Genomic DNA, 13734 nt, shown 5'->3' with positions numbered 1-13734 from the left:
GATATCAGACTTGCTGCTCGATCAAACAGCAATTTCTTATCAATTAGTGGCGTTAATTCGCCAATGGAAGCCTGAATTTGTTTGTTTAATTCGTAGATCGGAGCAGATCCATCACCCAAATTTTCATTGGCAGAGTCACCATCTGAGATGGAATTATTCATTACATCATTTATACTAGAAGATGGCGAATTAAATCCATATGGGGCACTTTCCTCATTAACTGCAATTGCTACAAAATTTGACGAAGTTGCAGCATTACTGCCTTTGAAAATGCTGAGCGGGCAAATGGTTCCAGCAGCTACTGCGGCCATAGACTGCTCAGCAAGACCATGCTCGGATGAACAGTTTTCTGATGTTGAATATTTCGTTATACACTCCTTAAATGTTATATTAGAAACATCAGGAAGAGAGGGTTCCCCGATAGAAGCTGAAACTGAATAAGCAGCGTTTCCGCTGCATATCAAAGCGTCAACGTTAACAATCTTAGTGCAAGCCATATCGGTCAAGCGGCTGCTACGCAGGCCAGACGCCATTGCTAACAATAAAGTACTATGGCACATGGCCTATGCACAGAACAGCAAGTTGAATAAAGAGGGGGGTACCACTCACCCTCCACCCTAACAGCCCAACAGCCAAGCCACTTGAAGATCCACTTGCGATGCGCGCGTGATGCGAGTACACAGTGGTTTTAAGGTATTTTCTGGTTCCTGATGCAGGCGTGGCAATGGGATGGCTGGTAGGTTGGTAGGTGTGGTGGACAGGATATGAAGATGGGTGTGACCAAATTGGAGAAGTAAAGCGGAAATAAAGGAAGTTAGGAAATGGGAGATTCAGTAGAAAGACATACCACCATAACCATAAACATAAGCGCTATGATAACACAAAAGTGCATGCACGAAGAAAGTTGAATTGCTTAAGTCCAAGAGCGCGGCAACGCTCCGTGTTGCGGAATGACTGGCTTCTCATTGCCGTCCAGTCAAGTACGTGTGTCCGTAGAAAAAAAGGCAGTAAGCAAAGAAAGTAGCAGCACGGCAGCCCAACAGCCAAGCCACTTGAGGGTCCACTTGCGATGCGCGTACACAGTGGTTTTAAGGTCTTTTCCAGTTCCTGATGCAGGCGTGACAATAGGTGTGGCAATGGGATAACTGGTAGGCTTCTAGGCATGGTGAGCGGGGTATGAAGATGGGTGTGACCAAACTGGAGAAGTAAAGTGGAAGTAAAGGAAGTTAGGAAATGGGAGATTCAGTAGAAAGACATACCACCATAACCATCAGCGCTATGATAACACAAATGTGCATGCACAAAGAAAGTTCAATTAGTTAAATTCAAGAGCGTGCTCTGCATTACGGAATTACTGGCTTCTCCTTGCCGACTAGTCATGTACGCATGTCCGTGGGAAAAAAGGCAGTAAGCAAAGAATAGCAGCACGGCAGCCCAACAGCCAAGCCACTTGAGGATTCACTTGCGATGCGCGTACACAGTGGTTTTAAGGTCTTTTCCAGTTCCTGATGCAGGTGTGGCAATGGGATGGCTGGTAGGTGGGATATGAAAATGGGTGTGGCCAAATTAAGTCCAAGAGCGCGGCAACGCTCCACGTTGCGGAATGACTGGCTTCTCCTTGCCGACTAGTCATGTACGCGTGTCTGTGGAAAAAAAGGCAGCAAGCAAAGAAAGTAGCAGCACAGCAGCCCAACAGCCAAGCCACTTGAGGATCCACTTGCGATGTAGAGGCTTTTACATTCCTTGTTCAGAGGCACCTTAGAGGTGGAGAGTGGAACACCAGCTCTCTTACTGGTAGTAGTGACCACCAGAGAATCCGACTTAACATGTCCTCTGATATAAAGAGGAGTGGATGGCAACGACTTAAAGATTTTCTCCACCTTTGGGTCCACTGCCCTAGTGATTGAGGGGGTCGACAGGGATGGAGAGACCCTCTTTTTGATGGATTAAAGTCGGGGAATCGCCTGACTAATGCAATTTTTCTCATTGAGCATGTCCTCAACAAAATCAGTTCCCTCAGGACTCGTCTAATCCATCTGTATTCCAAAGTGGTGAGCTGTCTTCTTGAGCCACTCATTATAAAGCAGTTGTTTCGCTATGGGTGAAGTATGACCGCTCTTGACTGCTGAGGCGTCGTTTGGATATATAAAGGTAAGATCCGGGTCATCCTGCTCTTTTAGATAGTCGTCATCGGCATCTTGGTTGGGATCATCCTGATCGACGACTCAAATGTCTTGGTCTGCCTAATCTGACTACAGGTCACCCTGCTAAGAACCCTGAGAAGCCTCCGAGGGCGTGATACTAGGATGAGGCATGGGCGACAGGGGGGGTGTTGGGGCTGTGTAGGTCCCATTGGCCCTGGAAGTTGCTCCACAGGGTTTCTGTGGAGTAGGCAACTTGCTCATGAAGTCAACAAAAAGGAGATTTTGGCCATGGTTTCTTCAAGTTTCGCCTGAATCCATTCCCCAGTAATTGGAGTTTCTGCAGGGGGTGGGCTTTGCCACATCAGGGGTTGCCCTGCGGGTCACTGTTGGGCCTTCTATAGGACAGTCAGCCCTGGGGGTTTCCTTGGGGCTTTCCCTTGGACGTTTTTAGGAATGGTTGATGACAGAGATAGTCCTCAGAGGCACCAGGGGTCTGTTTACTATGAGCATGATGCTCCTTGTGATGTCTTTCTGCTGGAGAATGAGATGTATGTGTTTTCGGCTGCTGTTTTGGTGTCTCTGCCTCAACGGTCGAACAATGTTTATGCACGCCCCTTGCCGCAGTATCTACATGAATGCTTTGTGGTAGGCACGTAGGCGGAACCACAGCAGGCTTAGTCAGTGATGGATCTGGAGGTAGAGAGACGCCAATTCCGTCGACAGATCCGTCGAATAGCGGCCTTGGGGCGTGTGTTTAGGTGCAGGCATGTGTGCGTGTAAGCCTTTGTCACCAGGGGTCTTCCTCATAGCAACACGCCGTGACTGCCTTTCAAGGCTAGGGACAGGCGTGCAGGAACCGGAGTGTTCCTCACTAATGTCTTTGAGCTCCGAATCAAAGTCTCAGTTGCCTCGGCCTTCGTGATCTGATTCGCAGTTCCCCGACAGCGGTCTCTGACTCCGCCATCATGGTGTGTGCCGCCCACCACTTTGTTCGACACTCTTTAAGGGTTTTAGCCGAAAAGAGTTTGCACAATGTGCAGCAGGACCCCCCATGATCACTGGAAAGGCAGTGGTTACACACTCTACATGTGTCTTTCCACGGAAACCTCTGATTGCACTTCGGGCAAAATTTAAATGGAGTACGTTCCATAATACAAGGTGGACAAAGAGTCAGCAAGACAAAGGCTGTAGGGGCAGGCATTCTCTAGACAGAAAGGATCAGTCCCTCCACTCTCCCTACTGGTAGGCCGAAGCCAGTCGTCGGAACAAACGTTTGGCTTGGTGTCCGGAATCTGGCATCAAAATGTTTCTGAAGATCCGCCATCGAAAAAGTGTGTCGATCGGTAACTGGCAGTTGAAATTAAATGGAATGAACTCCATGGTAGCTTTTGCTACTGACTCCGCGATAACATAGCGATCTATGATGGCAGAAAAATATTATCTGCGGGACCTCGACACGAGAGGGATCATGGGTACAGGGTACGTCACACTAGGGATAGTATTAGACACACCCTGTCAACGTCCCTTTTCAAACTTCGAAAGACTTCATGTGCAATACTCTGCAACTCCCACGGTCCCGCCGGCCTTCTTTATCAAGCCCTAAGGCACACGTCGCCTAGGTGAAAGGTAACTGTATTTTTGTGGGAGGGCTAGAAGCAAGGCCCATTTTCCAAACCGCTGCCTTCTATTCAGTTTCACCTGGGGTAACGTTATTTACATAACGTGCTCTTCTGAAGATACTTTGTCATTTGGGAAAATACTTTGTAACTTGGGAAAACTTCCTTTGTGTGTTTAAACGTTTTCATTTCATATTAGCGCAACGAGCAAGCACTCGTATTTTGTTTACTTTGCTGCATTTCTATTGCATTTCTATTGGAACTACAGTTCCCAGGTGTCCTTGCCGTCTACATCAAGATAAGTCATGCGCTTTCAGCGCCGGCGCTTTCAGGGGCAAGCCGGTCTGCACCGGTCCAGGGCGGAAACCGCTGCTGGTTTCTACATAGACCTTTGTAACTTCTTCATAGGCAATCATGGGGATGTTCCCCATTGACAAGCTCACGTCTGACCTGAGTAAGTACGCGCGCATTAATTTGGTCCAAAAAGCGGTGGATTCCGTCCTTGACCGTACCTGTCAGGATACTAGGGAACAACTTGCCATCAAAAGGCCCGCTAAGAAGGAAAAACTGATCGCTCCCCCCGGAACAGCCCCGAGCCTCACCCCTCAACTAAGCTAGACCTACAAATGTGCCTGCTAAACACACGCTCTCTTAATAAACATGCACAATGTGTTCAAGAGAGGATTATCGATGAACAAATAGACATCTTTTGCATAACTGAAACTTGGCTCAAGGACACTATTGGCCCCACCTGCGACACTGCAGTACCGGAAGGCTACTCCATCTTCTACTCAAATAGAGAAGAAGGCCCGGGGGTGGTGTTGCAGTCATTGCAAGAGTCTCCATCCACATGTTCCCCAACAGCATAGCATGCACAGGCTGTGAAATATTGCACCTCAAACACACCCCCACGGCTAACAGTAGCCTAAATTTGATCATACGCTACAGGCCTCCCACGTCCACCCCAGATTTCAACGGCGAAATAACACACCAACGTAACATGCTTAAAGGACCCAACACAGCCACATTAGTCATGGGAGACTTTAATCGCTGGTACGGCGATTCTAAAGACAAAGAAGCTGGTAAACTACAAAGATCCCTAAACAACATTGATTTTGAGATCAATAACCAAGAGCCCACAATGGACAACGGCCACCTTCTTGACTGGGTCGTCTCTAACAATCTTGAAACTCGAGAGTTTAAGACAGAAGCGTGCATATGGTCAGACCATCATAGCATAGCTTTTCACATCACTCTGCCTCTCCCTAAACCTAAAACCCACAACCGCCCCACTCTCTGGACATATCGTAACTACAAAAGTATCGACAGGAACCATCTCATACAATGCTTGGCTGAGGTGGATAATAACCAAGCTGAGAATGACTCCTGTGAAACTATGCTAGCAAACGTACTCAGTCATCTCGAAAAACTTACAGACCAAGTAGCTCCCCTCCAAACCAAGTCAACTAGACCCACTCAAAAAATACAACAATGGTTCTCCAAAGAACTAGCAGAACAAAAAAGGGATAAACGAAACAGAGAAAATGCTTGGCTAAAAGACCCCTCGTCAGCCAATAAAGCCCTCTGGAAGGAAAGCGAAATAAAATATAAACATATGATAACTGAGGCTAAGAAAAACTTCTATAATGAACAGATTTCTACCGCCGCTAATTCCACCAGCAAACTGTTCAATATTCTAAAATCTATAGAAAAACCTAATGCCATCACCCCTCCTTTCCTACCCTTACAAGAAGAATGTGATAATACTCAGATCGCCTTCTTCAACAAAATCGCAAAAGCCAGGGACACTATCATAAACTCATTGACCGATAAAAAAACGACAGTCACCTTGCCAGTCGAGACCGCAACATCAGGTATTGGAACTTTTAAGTTCACAGAGATCAACAGCAGTGAAATGATCAAGGTACTGGCAACAATGAAACCCACGACATGTGCAGAGAATATCATCCCGCCCAAAATAATATTGGACAACTCAGACATATTCGCCCCCACCTTGACAAAGATCATTAACGCCTCTTTCAGAGACCAGAAAGTTCCTGATGCCATCAAAAAGGTCACAGTAACCCCCCTGGTAAAAAAAAACAATCTCAATCAACGGGATTCATAACAAACTGCAACTTCATCCTCAAAATCATGGATAGGATCGCCACCATGCAACTCCAGACACATGTGGAGGAATCAAACTCCCTCCACTCACAACAGTCCGGCTTCTGCCCTGCCCACAGTACAGAGACAGCCATGTTAGACCTTCAGACCAAAATGCTCGGTATTATTGACAAGGGTAAGACAGGCCTTCTCATCCTACTTGACCTCAGTGCCGCATTCGACCTCCTCAACCACAACTTACTCCAGAATGCATTAAAAAAAGTCCACCAACTGCTCTGATGAAGCCATCAGCTGGATTATGTCCTTTCTAAAAAACAGAATATCCAGGGTGCACTGGAGGGACAGGTTCTCCTTGGAAAAATAAATCCTTTGTGGAGTTCCCCAAGGGGCCAGCATGTCACCACTGCTGTTTAAGCTCTAGTTGAGGTACCTATGCCTTGTTCTCGACCATATCAACACCTATTTCACTAACTATGCTGATGATACGCAGCTTGTATTTGAACTAAGTGGCAACTATCAGAAAGACAGCGAGCAATTTACCACGATATATAACCACGTGGAGCAATGGATGGACTCCAATTGGATGTGCCTTAACGGGAAAAAAACGGAGCTCATGATTTTTGGCTCATCCTCCGCCCGAGCTAAGCTATCCCCATCTTACACATCCTTCCAGATCAAAGATACATCCATACCGGTCTTAGGCAAGGTTAAAACCCTCGGTATGCTGCTGGAAGCATCCTTGGGGGCGGATGCCCAAGCACAGTACATAAATAAAAACTGTGCCTACCACCTCCGCCTGAAAAAAGCCGTTAGACCCTTTATATCAGAGGACAACTGCGCGACCATAGCAAGAGCCACCATCTTGTTGCGCCTCGACTATTGCAATGCCTTAATCCTGGGTGCCTCCAAGCAGTGCCTACAAAGCTACCAAGTTGTACAGAATAACGCTGTAAGAATTGTCAAGCTTAAATCTAGAACAGAGCATATCAGCAACTCCAGAAGGGAGCTTCACTGGCTGAAAATTGAAGATAGGGTGCACTTTAAGACTTTAACCATCGTTCACAGAGGCATTCACGGAAAGCCACCAACGTACTTAAAAACGAGGAACAAACCATACGTTCCAAATAGAACACTGAGATCGTCCCAACTCGGCAAAATTGCAACAGCCCCACACAAACTCAAAAGCGGCCTAGGCAGAGCCTTTCCGACTCTTGCTGCCAGTCTCTGGAACAACCTTCCGGACCATCTAAGACTGGAAACCAACTATACCCGCTTTCGCAAAATGGTAAAAACCCACCTCTTCAAATAAACCGCCACCCTTTTCACTCCCAGTCAGAGTAATCTTATGTGATCGTCCCGTCCTATCCGTCCTGTCACCATTTGTCAGTCTTTCGTATTCCTGTCTCTGCGCCCCGAGGCTCGCGAGCTACCGGGCGCAATATAAATATTAAATAAATAAAATAAAATAGATGTCGGCCTATGCAAAGCATGTGTTTCTAAGCAGATCCACAAGCCTGAAAAATGATGTTCCACATATCTCAACATTATTTTAGTTAAATGATATTTTTATTATCATACATTTCGGAAATGCTTTTAAAGAAATATCTTTTTCTATGATAGTAATAGTAATGTGTCATCCTTGTGTACATCTTCTGCAGTTGAAGGTTTTGGATAAACTGATGATGGAAAGGTTGGCGGCAGAGAAAGCAGAGTGTCTCCTTCGCTTGCAGCAGCATGCTGAAGTGGAAAAAGTTGAAGGTGAAAAGCATCAGGTAAGGGCACAGTCTCTCTCTTTTTCACCTTGGTTGAGTTACAGCAAAGAATGCAAATTACTTATGTTACAACATAGTTGAATAGGGTTCCGGAGACCAACCAATCACCTGACAAGCAATTTCACAATCCACTCTGTTTCGAATTTGTTTTTGCTCATATGTAGTGGCTTACAGACACACCTGCAAAAATTGAAAGTGAAGCAACATGGGATTATATGGAAATCAACTCAAGGCATAGATAACATGTTGCATTTATAAACTATATTTTAATGAGTGTTGAATACAAGAATCCCAACAAGAAAACCTTTGCAACCACAATTAAAGAGCAGCGTGAAGCGAGGGAGTTGTTAATCAACCTAATAGAGCTCATTCTATTGTTAGTTGTGAGGACTCTATCCAATAGTATTTAACATTTGGCCACAAGAAACCAGGTGGTTGGTTGACCACAAGAGCCCGTTTCAACAATCTTAAGCTGAGAACTAATACATCAAAATGGCAGGATATTCTGAGGATTCGTATTGTCCGGTGTGTGAGTCGCCAAGGGAGGATTTCTTTGCATTTTATCCTTTTCTGCCCTGTTTACTCCTATTTAAGGAAGCAAACTATTCTCCCTGTCTTAAGGCAGCAACATTTTACACAATGTCGTCCATCTCTATATTATCTCCTCAAGGCTGACTTGGAGTATGGGGCCTTGGCGTTGCTGTCTTACTTGAGGAGGGCAATGAAAATGGGATAGAATTCTGTGGATATTTTACTTTGAATTATTGTGGTTTAGATATGGCCCTGGGAAGTACTCTTGGACAGCTTTTCTTCATCTGTTTTTTGGTGGATTGTACAATATTTTATACATCAATCTTTACTATTGTATTCTGTATTTTATGTTGTTTATTGTATCTAATGATATGTTGATAATGTGTGACTGTTTAATGGATTTTTCTTCTATCGGAATAAACTATTTATCATTAAATATATTATTTGAAATGGATGTAAAATGTAACCAAATAAACTTCATGTGATTCCCCCATTACCAGCCATGAAATGTCCAAGTAACATTTATCATGATATTTCTAGAGTTGTTAAATGAGCAAATCTCGCTTGCAGTGAACTGCTACAGTCTAGCTCTCCTCTCACCTTCCACTCCTTCTAGAATCTTCAGAGTAGCCTAAACAGGAGAGACTGTGTTCAACTGTTCCAACATGCCTCCTGCTCATGTGCTGTGTTCTACCAGCCAAACTCAAACCCCAACCGTCGGAAATAAGAAAGCAGCCAAAGGGGAACCCGGTGCAGTGGTGGGTGTCCATGGACAAAGGTTGATGATGTTGGCAACGGTGTGCAGAGAATTCCACTAAAAAAACATGTTTCTTCTCCTCCGGCACACACTAGTTTTCGCTGACATGCAGGGAGTTTGCACACGTTTAACCGGGGGTAGATCTATAACATCAGGCTGAACTCTTCCCAAGTGCTTTCAGAAAATCCTAGACCCCAGATCATTGAATCCAGTTTCGTACTCACCGAAAAACTGAGACAACCTCCCTGAAACCAGTACCTTCACCATGCAGCAGAGGTTTTAAACCAGTCTGCCCTCCTTTCCTGCCCCAAAACTCTTGGGCCCTCATTCTGAGTTTGGAGGTAAGTAACGGTCCTTAACGGCATGGCGTAAATAGCGGGTCCGGGCAGTCATCAGTCCGCTAATAGAGGACTATTACGACTTTGCGGGCACGAGCTTTGCGCCATGCCGGTAAGGACATTACTGCCATGCTGTTAAAGGCACCATAAATGCCCTTGGCGGCATCAAGCATAGCGCAGATAGCACTAGCTGCATGGCCCAATGCGGCATTAGCGGTCACCGCTAATAAGCGGAACCGGAAGTAGCGTCATCGCACAGGAACGGGAAGGAGCACGGCAGCCATCTTTAAAAATACAATCCGTTGCCAACCTCACCACACAGGACCCGTTGGACTCTGCTGTTGTCATGAAAACATCCTCCTATTACACCACTATGCCCAAGGCCCTGAAGAAGGGAGCTGCCCACCAGTGGAAAGAAATATTTAATGAGGATGAGCTGCAGATGCTGGTTGACACACTGCAGGAGCATGCTGGCATGGTATTCTCCAATAACGTGAAGAGGGAGGCAGTACTGAAGAAAATGGAGATCTGGGCACTTGTTTCTCAGAAGGTCAGTGCTGTTGGGAACACCCCACACACAATCAAAGACTGCCGCAAGCGCTGAGACGACCTGCGACTGAGAGTTTGAAATATTCTGTCAGTGAACCGGAGCCAAGCAATGGGAACAGGAGGAGGTCCCAGCTCATCAATCAAGCTCACCCCATGGGAGGACATCTGCGTCAGCATGATAGGGATGGAGGGGATAGAAGGTGTTGGCGAGATGGAGTGTGGCGCCACAACATCGGGCGATGGAGGTGAGTGTCCTAAAAAAAACATTGTAATGCCAAGTCTGATGAAAGTCAACCAATATGTCAGTCAAAATAGTCAAGCCATGGTCCAACACACACACACTCCCAGCAAAGTAGGCTGACGCATCACAGACACATGCAGATGCCTGGTCAGGAGCAGATGAAAGGGCACTTCAGTCCCATTTTGACAACTAGGGAGGCTGAGCAGGACAGCCAGGGAGCAACAAAACATCCACGGGTCACCTGCAGGGCCGCAGCGGTCGGAACAGTTTACTGCCCTTGTGCGGCAGTTTGTCGAGGACATGACAACAGACTGGCCAGACAGGAGTGGCGTGAGAACTTTGCCTCTCTAGGCAGGTCCATCACGGACAACACTGCCTCCATGGCCACATCGTTTGCAGACAACACCAGCCACCTCTGCAAGGAGGTCTCGGCCTTCCGCCAGGTCTTAGGCCGCATAGCGGATGCCATGGGGGCAGGGCATCCCGCTACCCAATCCCAGCAGGCGGCCACACCGCCATCCTCCAGTTCGACGCAGACGAGCCCGCTCCGAAGGTCGGCACGTACCCTGCACCGCCAAGACATGCCGCCACCTTGACCAGGGAGTGCAAATTGATAGACAGGGCAGCCTCATGTAGGCATTGGACACCTGATGGGACATGTGTGGGGGAGTTGTGGGGGGAGGGGGAGGGAGGTCAAGGTGTGTGGGGGAGTTGATGGGGGAGGGGGGGAGGGTCTGTGGGGGAGTTGTGGGGGTGGAGGGTTTTTGCACTTTCGTTAACATTGTTATATTTAATACACCCGTTGTGTGAAAAGCAAGACCTGAGTGGACATTCATCATTGCGCATGTGTCATTTATTCATATACAGTGCATAGTATACATGTACCCCCACACCCAGTGCCCTCTGTCCAACTATCATGTCACCCTCTGCTGCCATGTGTCAGAAATATTGTGCAATCACTGACTTGCGCACAGCACGTCCCTCCTGTACATCGGCACCGCAATGATGTCCGGCCACATCTTCTTCATCCCCTTCATCATCACCAGGTGGTAGCAGTTCAGTCAGGGGGCAGGGGCACGTTCCGGCGGATACACATATTGTGCAGCATGACACATGCCCTGATGCCTGTAGAGAAGTGCCCCATCTGACCGGCTGAGGCAGCGAAATCGTGCCTTCAACAGGCTAAAGGTCTGCTCGATGACCACACGGATATGGGTATGGGAACGATTGTAGTCCTCCTTGTGCCTGTTCTGTGGATTTCGGACAGGGGTGAGGAGCCACGGCTTCAAGGGGTAGCCACTGTCACCTGCATGAGAGTCAATAAAATGTAAATATTAGTTGATTCATGATGGACAGCTGTACTAATCACACATGCCTGCAGATTATCGTTGGCCACATGCACATGCCCTTGGATGTATTTATGCCATTTTCAGTCCCTCAATGTGTCCTGTACCATGGACTAATGGTGTGGGTTGCATCTTCAAGATGATACATGATGTGCTCTGACGTCTTGTTGCACATGCATTGTGCACGCATACAGCTTTGTTAGTGTCAAATTATTGAGGTGTTGTGTTCTGTTAGATTTACTTAGAGGGAGCGTTGGCAGTAGTCTGTGCAATATTGGGCAATCAGTGCTGATTATTCCCATGGTGACATGCAGCACTCCTATGGGTGTGGCGGCCCTGTGACAGACAGTGGATTCCCCAGTTGGTTCAGTTTGATGCACTCACATGGATGCTTGTCCTGTGTGGTGATATGCTGGAGACAGCAACATAGTTCATATGCACTGCAAGGTGCTGGATGGCGTTACGGAGGGTGACGGCCGCTGATGAGTGGTGCACATGTTGTGGGATGTGGGGTGGTTTCCTGTTAGTCATGTAGTGATAGGTGTCGACCTTACTTCATTCATATGGGATTTGGGTGTCATGCACCGTTTGTGATGCTTTGGGGCACAGTGTTCGCTGATGTGGACATCGTGCAGTCTCATCAACATTGACAGCGTGGTGGTGTGTGCAACTCTCCCCCCATTTTAATGCCATGTGCCAGTCCTGCTACTTACCTAGCAGCCAAGCACGTCGTCCAGCATGTCGCTCCATGAAGCGTGGTACCGTGGAGTTCCGCAGGAACATAGAGTCATGAGTTGATCTGAGATATCGGGCACAACAATGTGTGATGATCTTGCTGGCGTCGCATACCATCTGCACATTGATGGAGTGGTATTGCTTGCGGTTGTGGTACAACACCTCCATGGCATGCGGGACACCAACTCCACGTGGGTGCAGTCGAGGGCACCTACACAATTTGGCATGCCTGCCAGTGCATGGAAGCCAACTTTTCAAATATCTCCTCGGGAGTATGTGGTAGAGATATGTAGTCACTTGTGTGCTTGAGGAGGGCATCAGCACTTGGTTCAGAATGCGAGAAAATACGGGTTGTGATATTCCATGCATGTGCCCCACTGTGTGATGGTAGGTGCCTGTGGCAAGGAAGTGGAGCACAGACACTACCTTCAGTAGGGTGGGGGTGCGTATTTCAATGAGGCTCACTATGTCATCATGTATCAGGTCCAAAATGGTGGTGATGGTGTCCCGGTCCAGACAGTAAAGGGTGTGGATCTGCTCAGGGGTTAGGTTGAAAGGACTGGCTCTGATGCGAGGGATTGGGGGCTGCCATTGTGGTAACGGTGGCTGCACTGGTGGGGCATGCTGGGCCTGTCTCACCCTCCTCCTCCTCCTCCTCCTGCGTCTCCTCTGTGGTGCTGGCTGTTGTTGTTGTGGCAATGCAAGCATGTCCTCCAGCTCCAGTAATGCTACTACTATTGGAATCATCTTGGTGTGGGAGGGGGTGTGGTGTGTGGGTGTGCTCCTTTTGTACTGGGCCAGACTCCATTGCCTCCACCTGTGATGATTGTGTGGACCTGTGGCAGTTGGGAACACTGCTCAAGGCATTTTACGGTTGGTCTGCAATGCCGGTATTTATGGCATGCCGGTAACCACTTTTTCCGACTTCATGAAGCCGTTATTTGCATGTCCGCTTCACTTGTGATCTACTCCAGTTTGCGGCATGCCGCTATTGCCGGCATGATGGGTCGCGTGCCCGCGCCCAGACTGCTATTAACGGCACCGTACTTTTGATGCCGCTAATAGCGGTCAGGCTGGTCAGAATAGCCTGTATCGGTAATCGATACGGTATTCCTTTACCGGCATCGCCGTTCTCTTAGCACCAACCTCGGAATGACCCCCATGGTCAACAGAATACCACTGTATCACCAGTCTTGCTTTGTTCCACCACTACCAATTAATTTGAATGTTTACTCTCCAAATGCAAGTCTGCCGGTTTACCCCTCATCCCTTGTCCTGTGGAAATCTTCATAGGTCTACAACTTGTTATCTCTGACCACCACCTGATCGTTGCAAAACCAATGGCTCACCTCTGGCACGGTTGCACCATCTCCTCAACATGCAATACTTTGAAAGCACATACCTGGCCAATTATTAAACCCATCTCTAACCTCCCTTTCCCATTTCAGCTATTTAAATATGTGACAAACTACAAGTCCAAATCCATTCTTGACTCACTCCAAGTGGGTGTCTGCCTTGGCTGCGGCACTGCATGGTCTTTGTCTGCTAACTGGATTATCTAGGATAACTGCGTATGCA

At 47.4% G+C, this 13734-nt stretch overlaps 1 protein-coding gene across 13 annotated transcripts in view; it reads left to right on the top strand.

The window, feature by feature from the left end:
- ANKRD6 (ankyrin repeat domain 6) overlaps positions 1-13734 on the top strand; it is a 1122185-nt gene that overhangs the window by 1014821 nt on the left and 93630 nt on the right. For all 13 annotated transcript variants that reach the window (XM_069606486.1, XM_069606494.1, XM_069606490.1 and 10 more), the window contains one exon: positions 7546-7659. In XM_069606486.1, coding sequence (XP_069462587.1) covers positions 7546-7659 — 114 coding nt within the window. The remainder of the gene's footprint in view (positions 1-7545; positions 7660-13734) is intronic.

The sequence above is a fragment of the Ambystoma mexicanum genome, chromosome 4p (genome assembly GCF_040938575.1).
Source record: "Ambystoma mexicanum isolate Mex_15411 chromosome 4p, UKY_AmexF1_1, whole genome shotgun sequence".
NCBI classification, from domain to species: domain Eukaryota; kingdom Metazoa; phylum Chordata; class Amphibia; order Caudata; family Ambystomatidae; genus Ambystoma; species Ambystoma mexicanum.
Note: the sequence above shows the minus strand (reverse complement) of the source record. Positions and strands in the feature narration are given on the sequence as shown.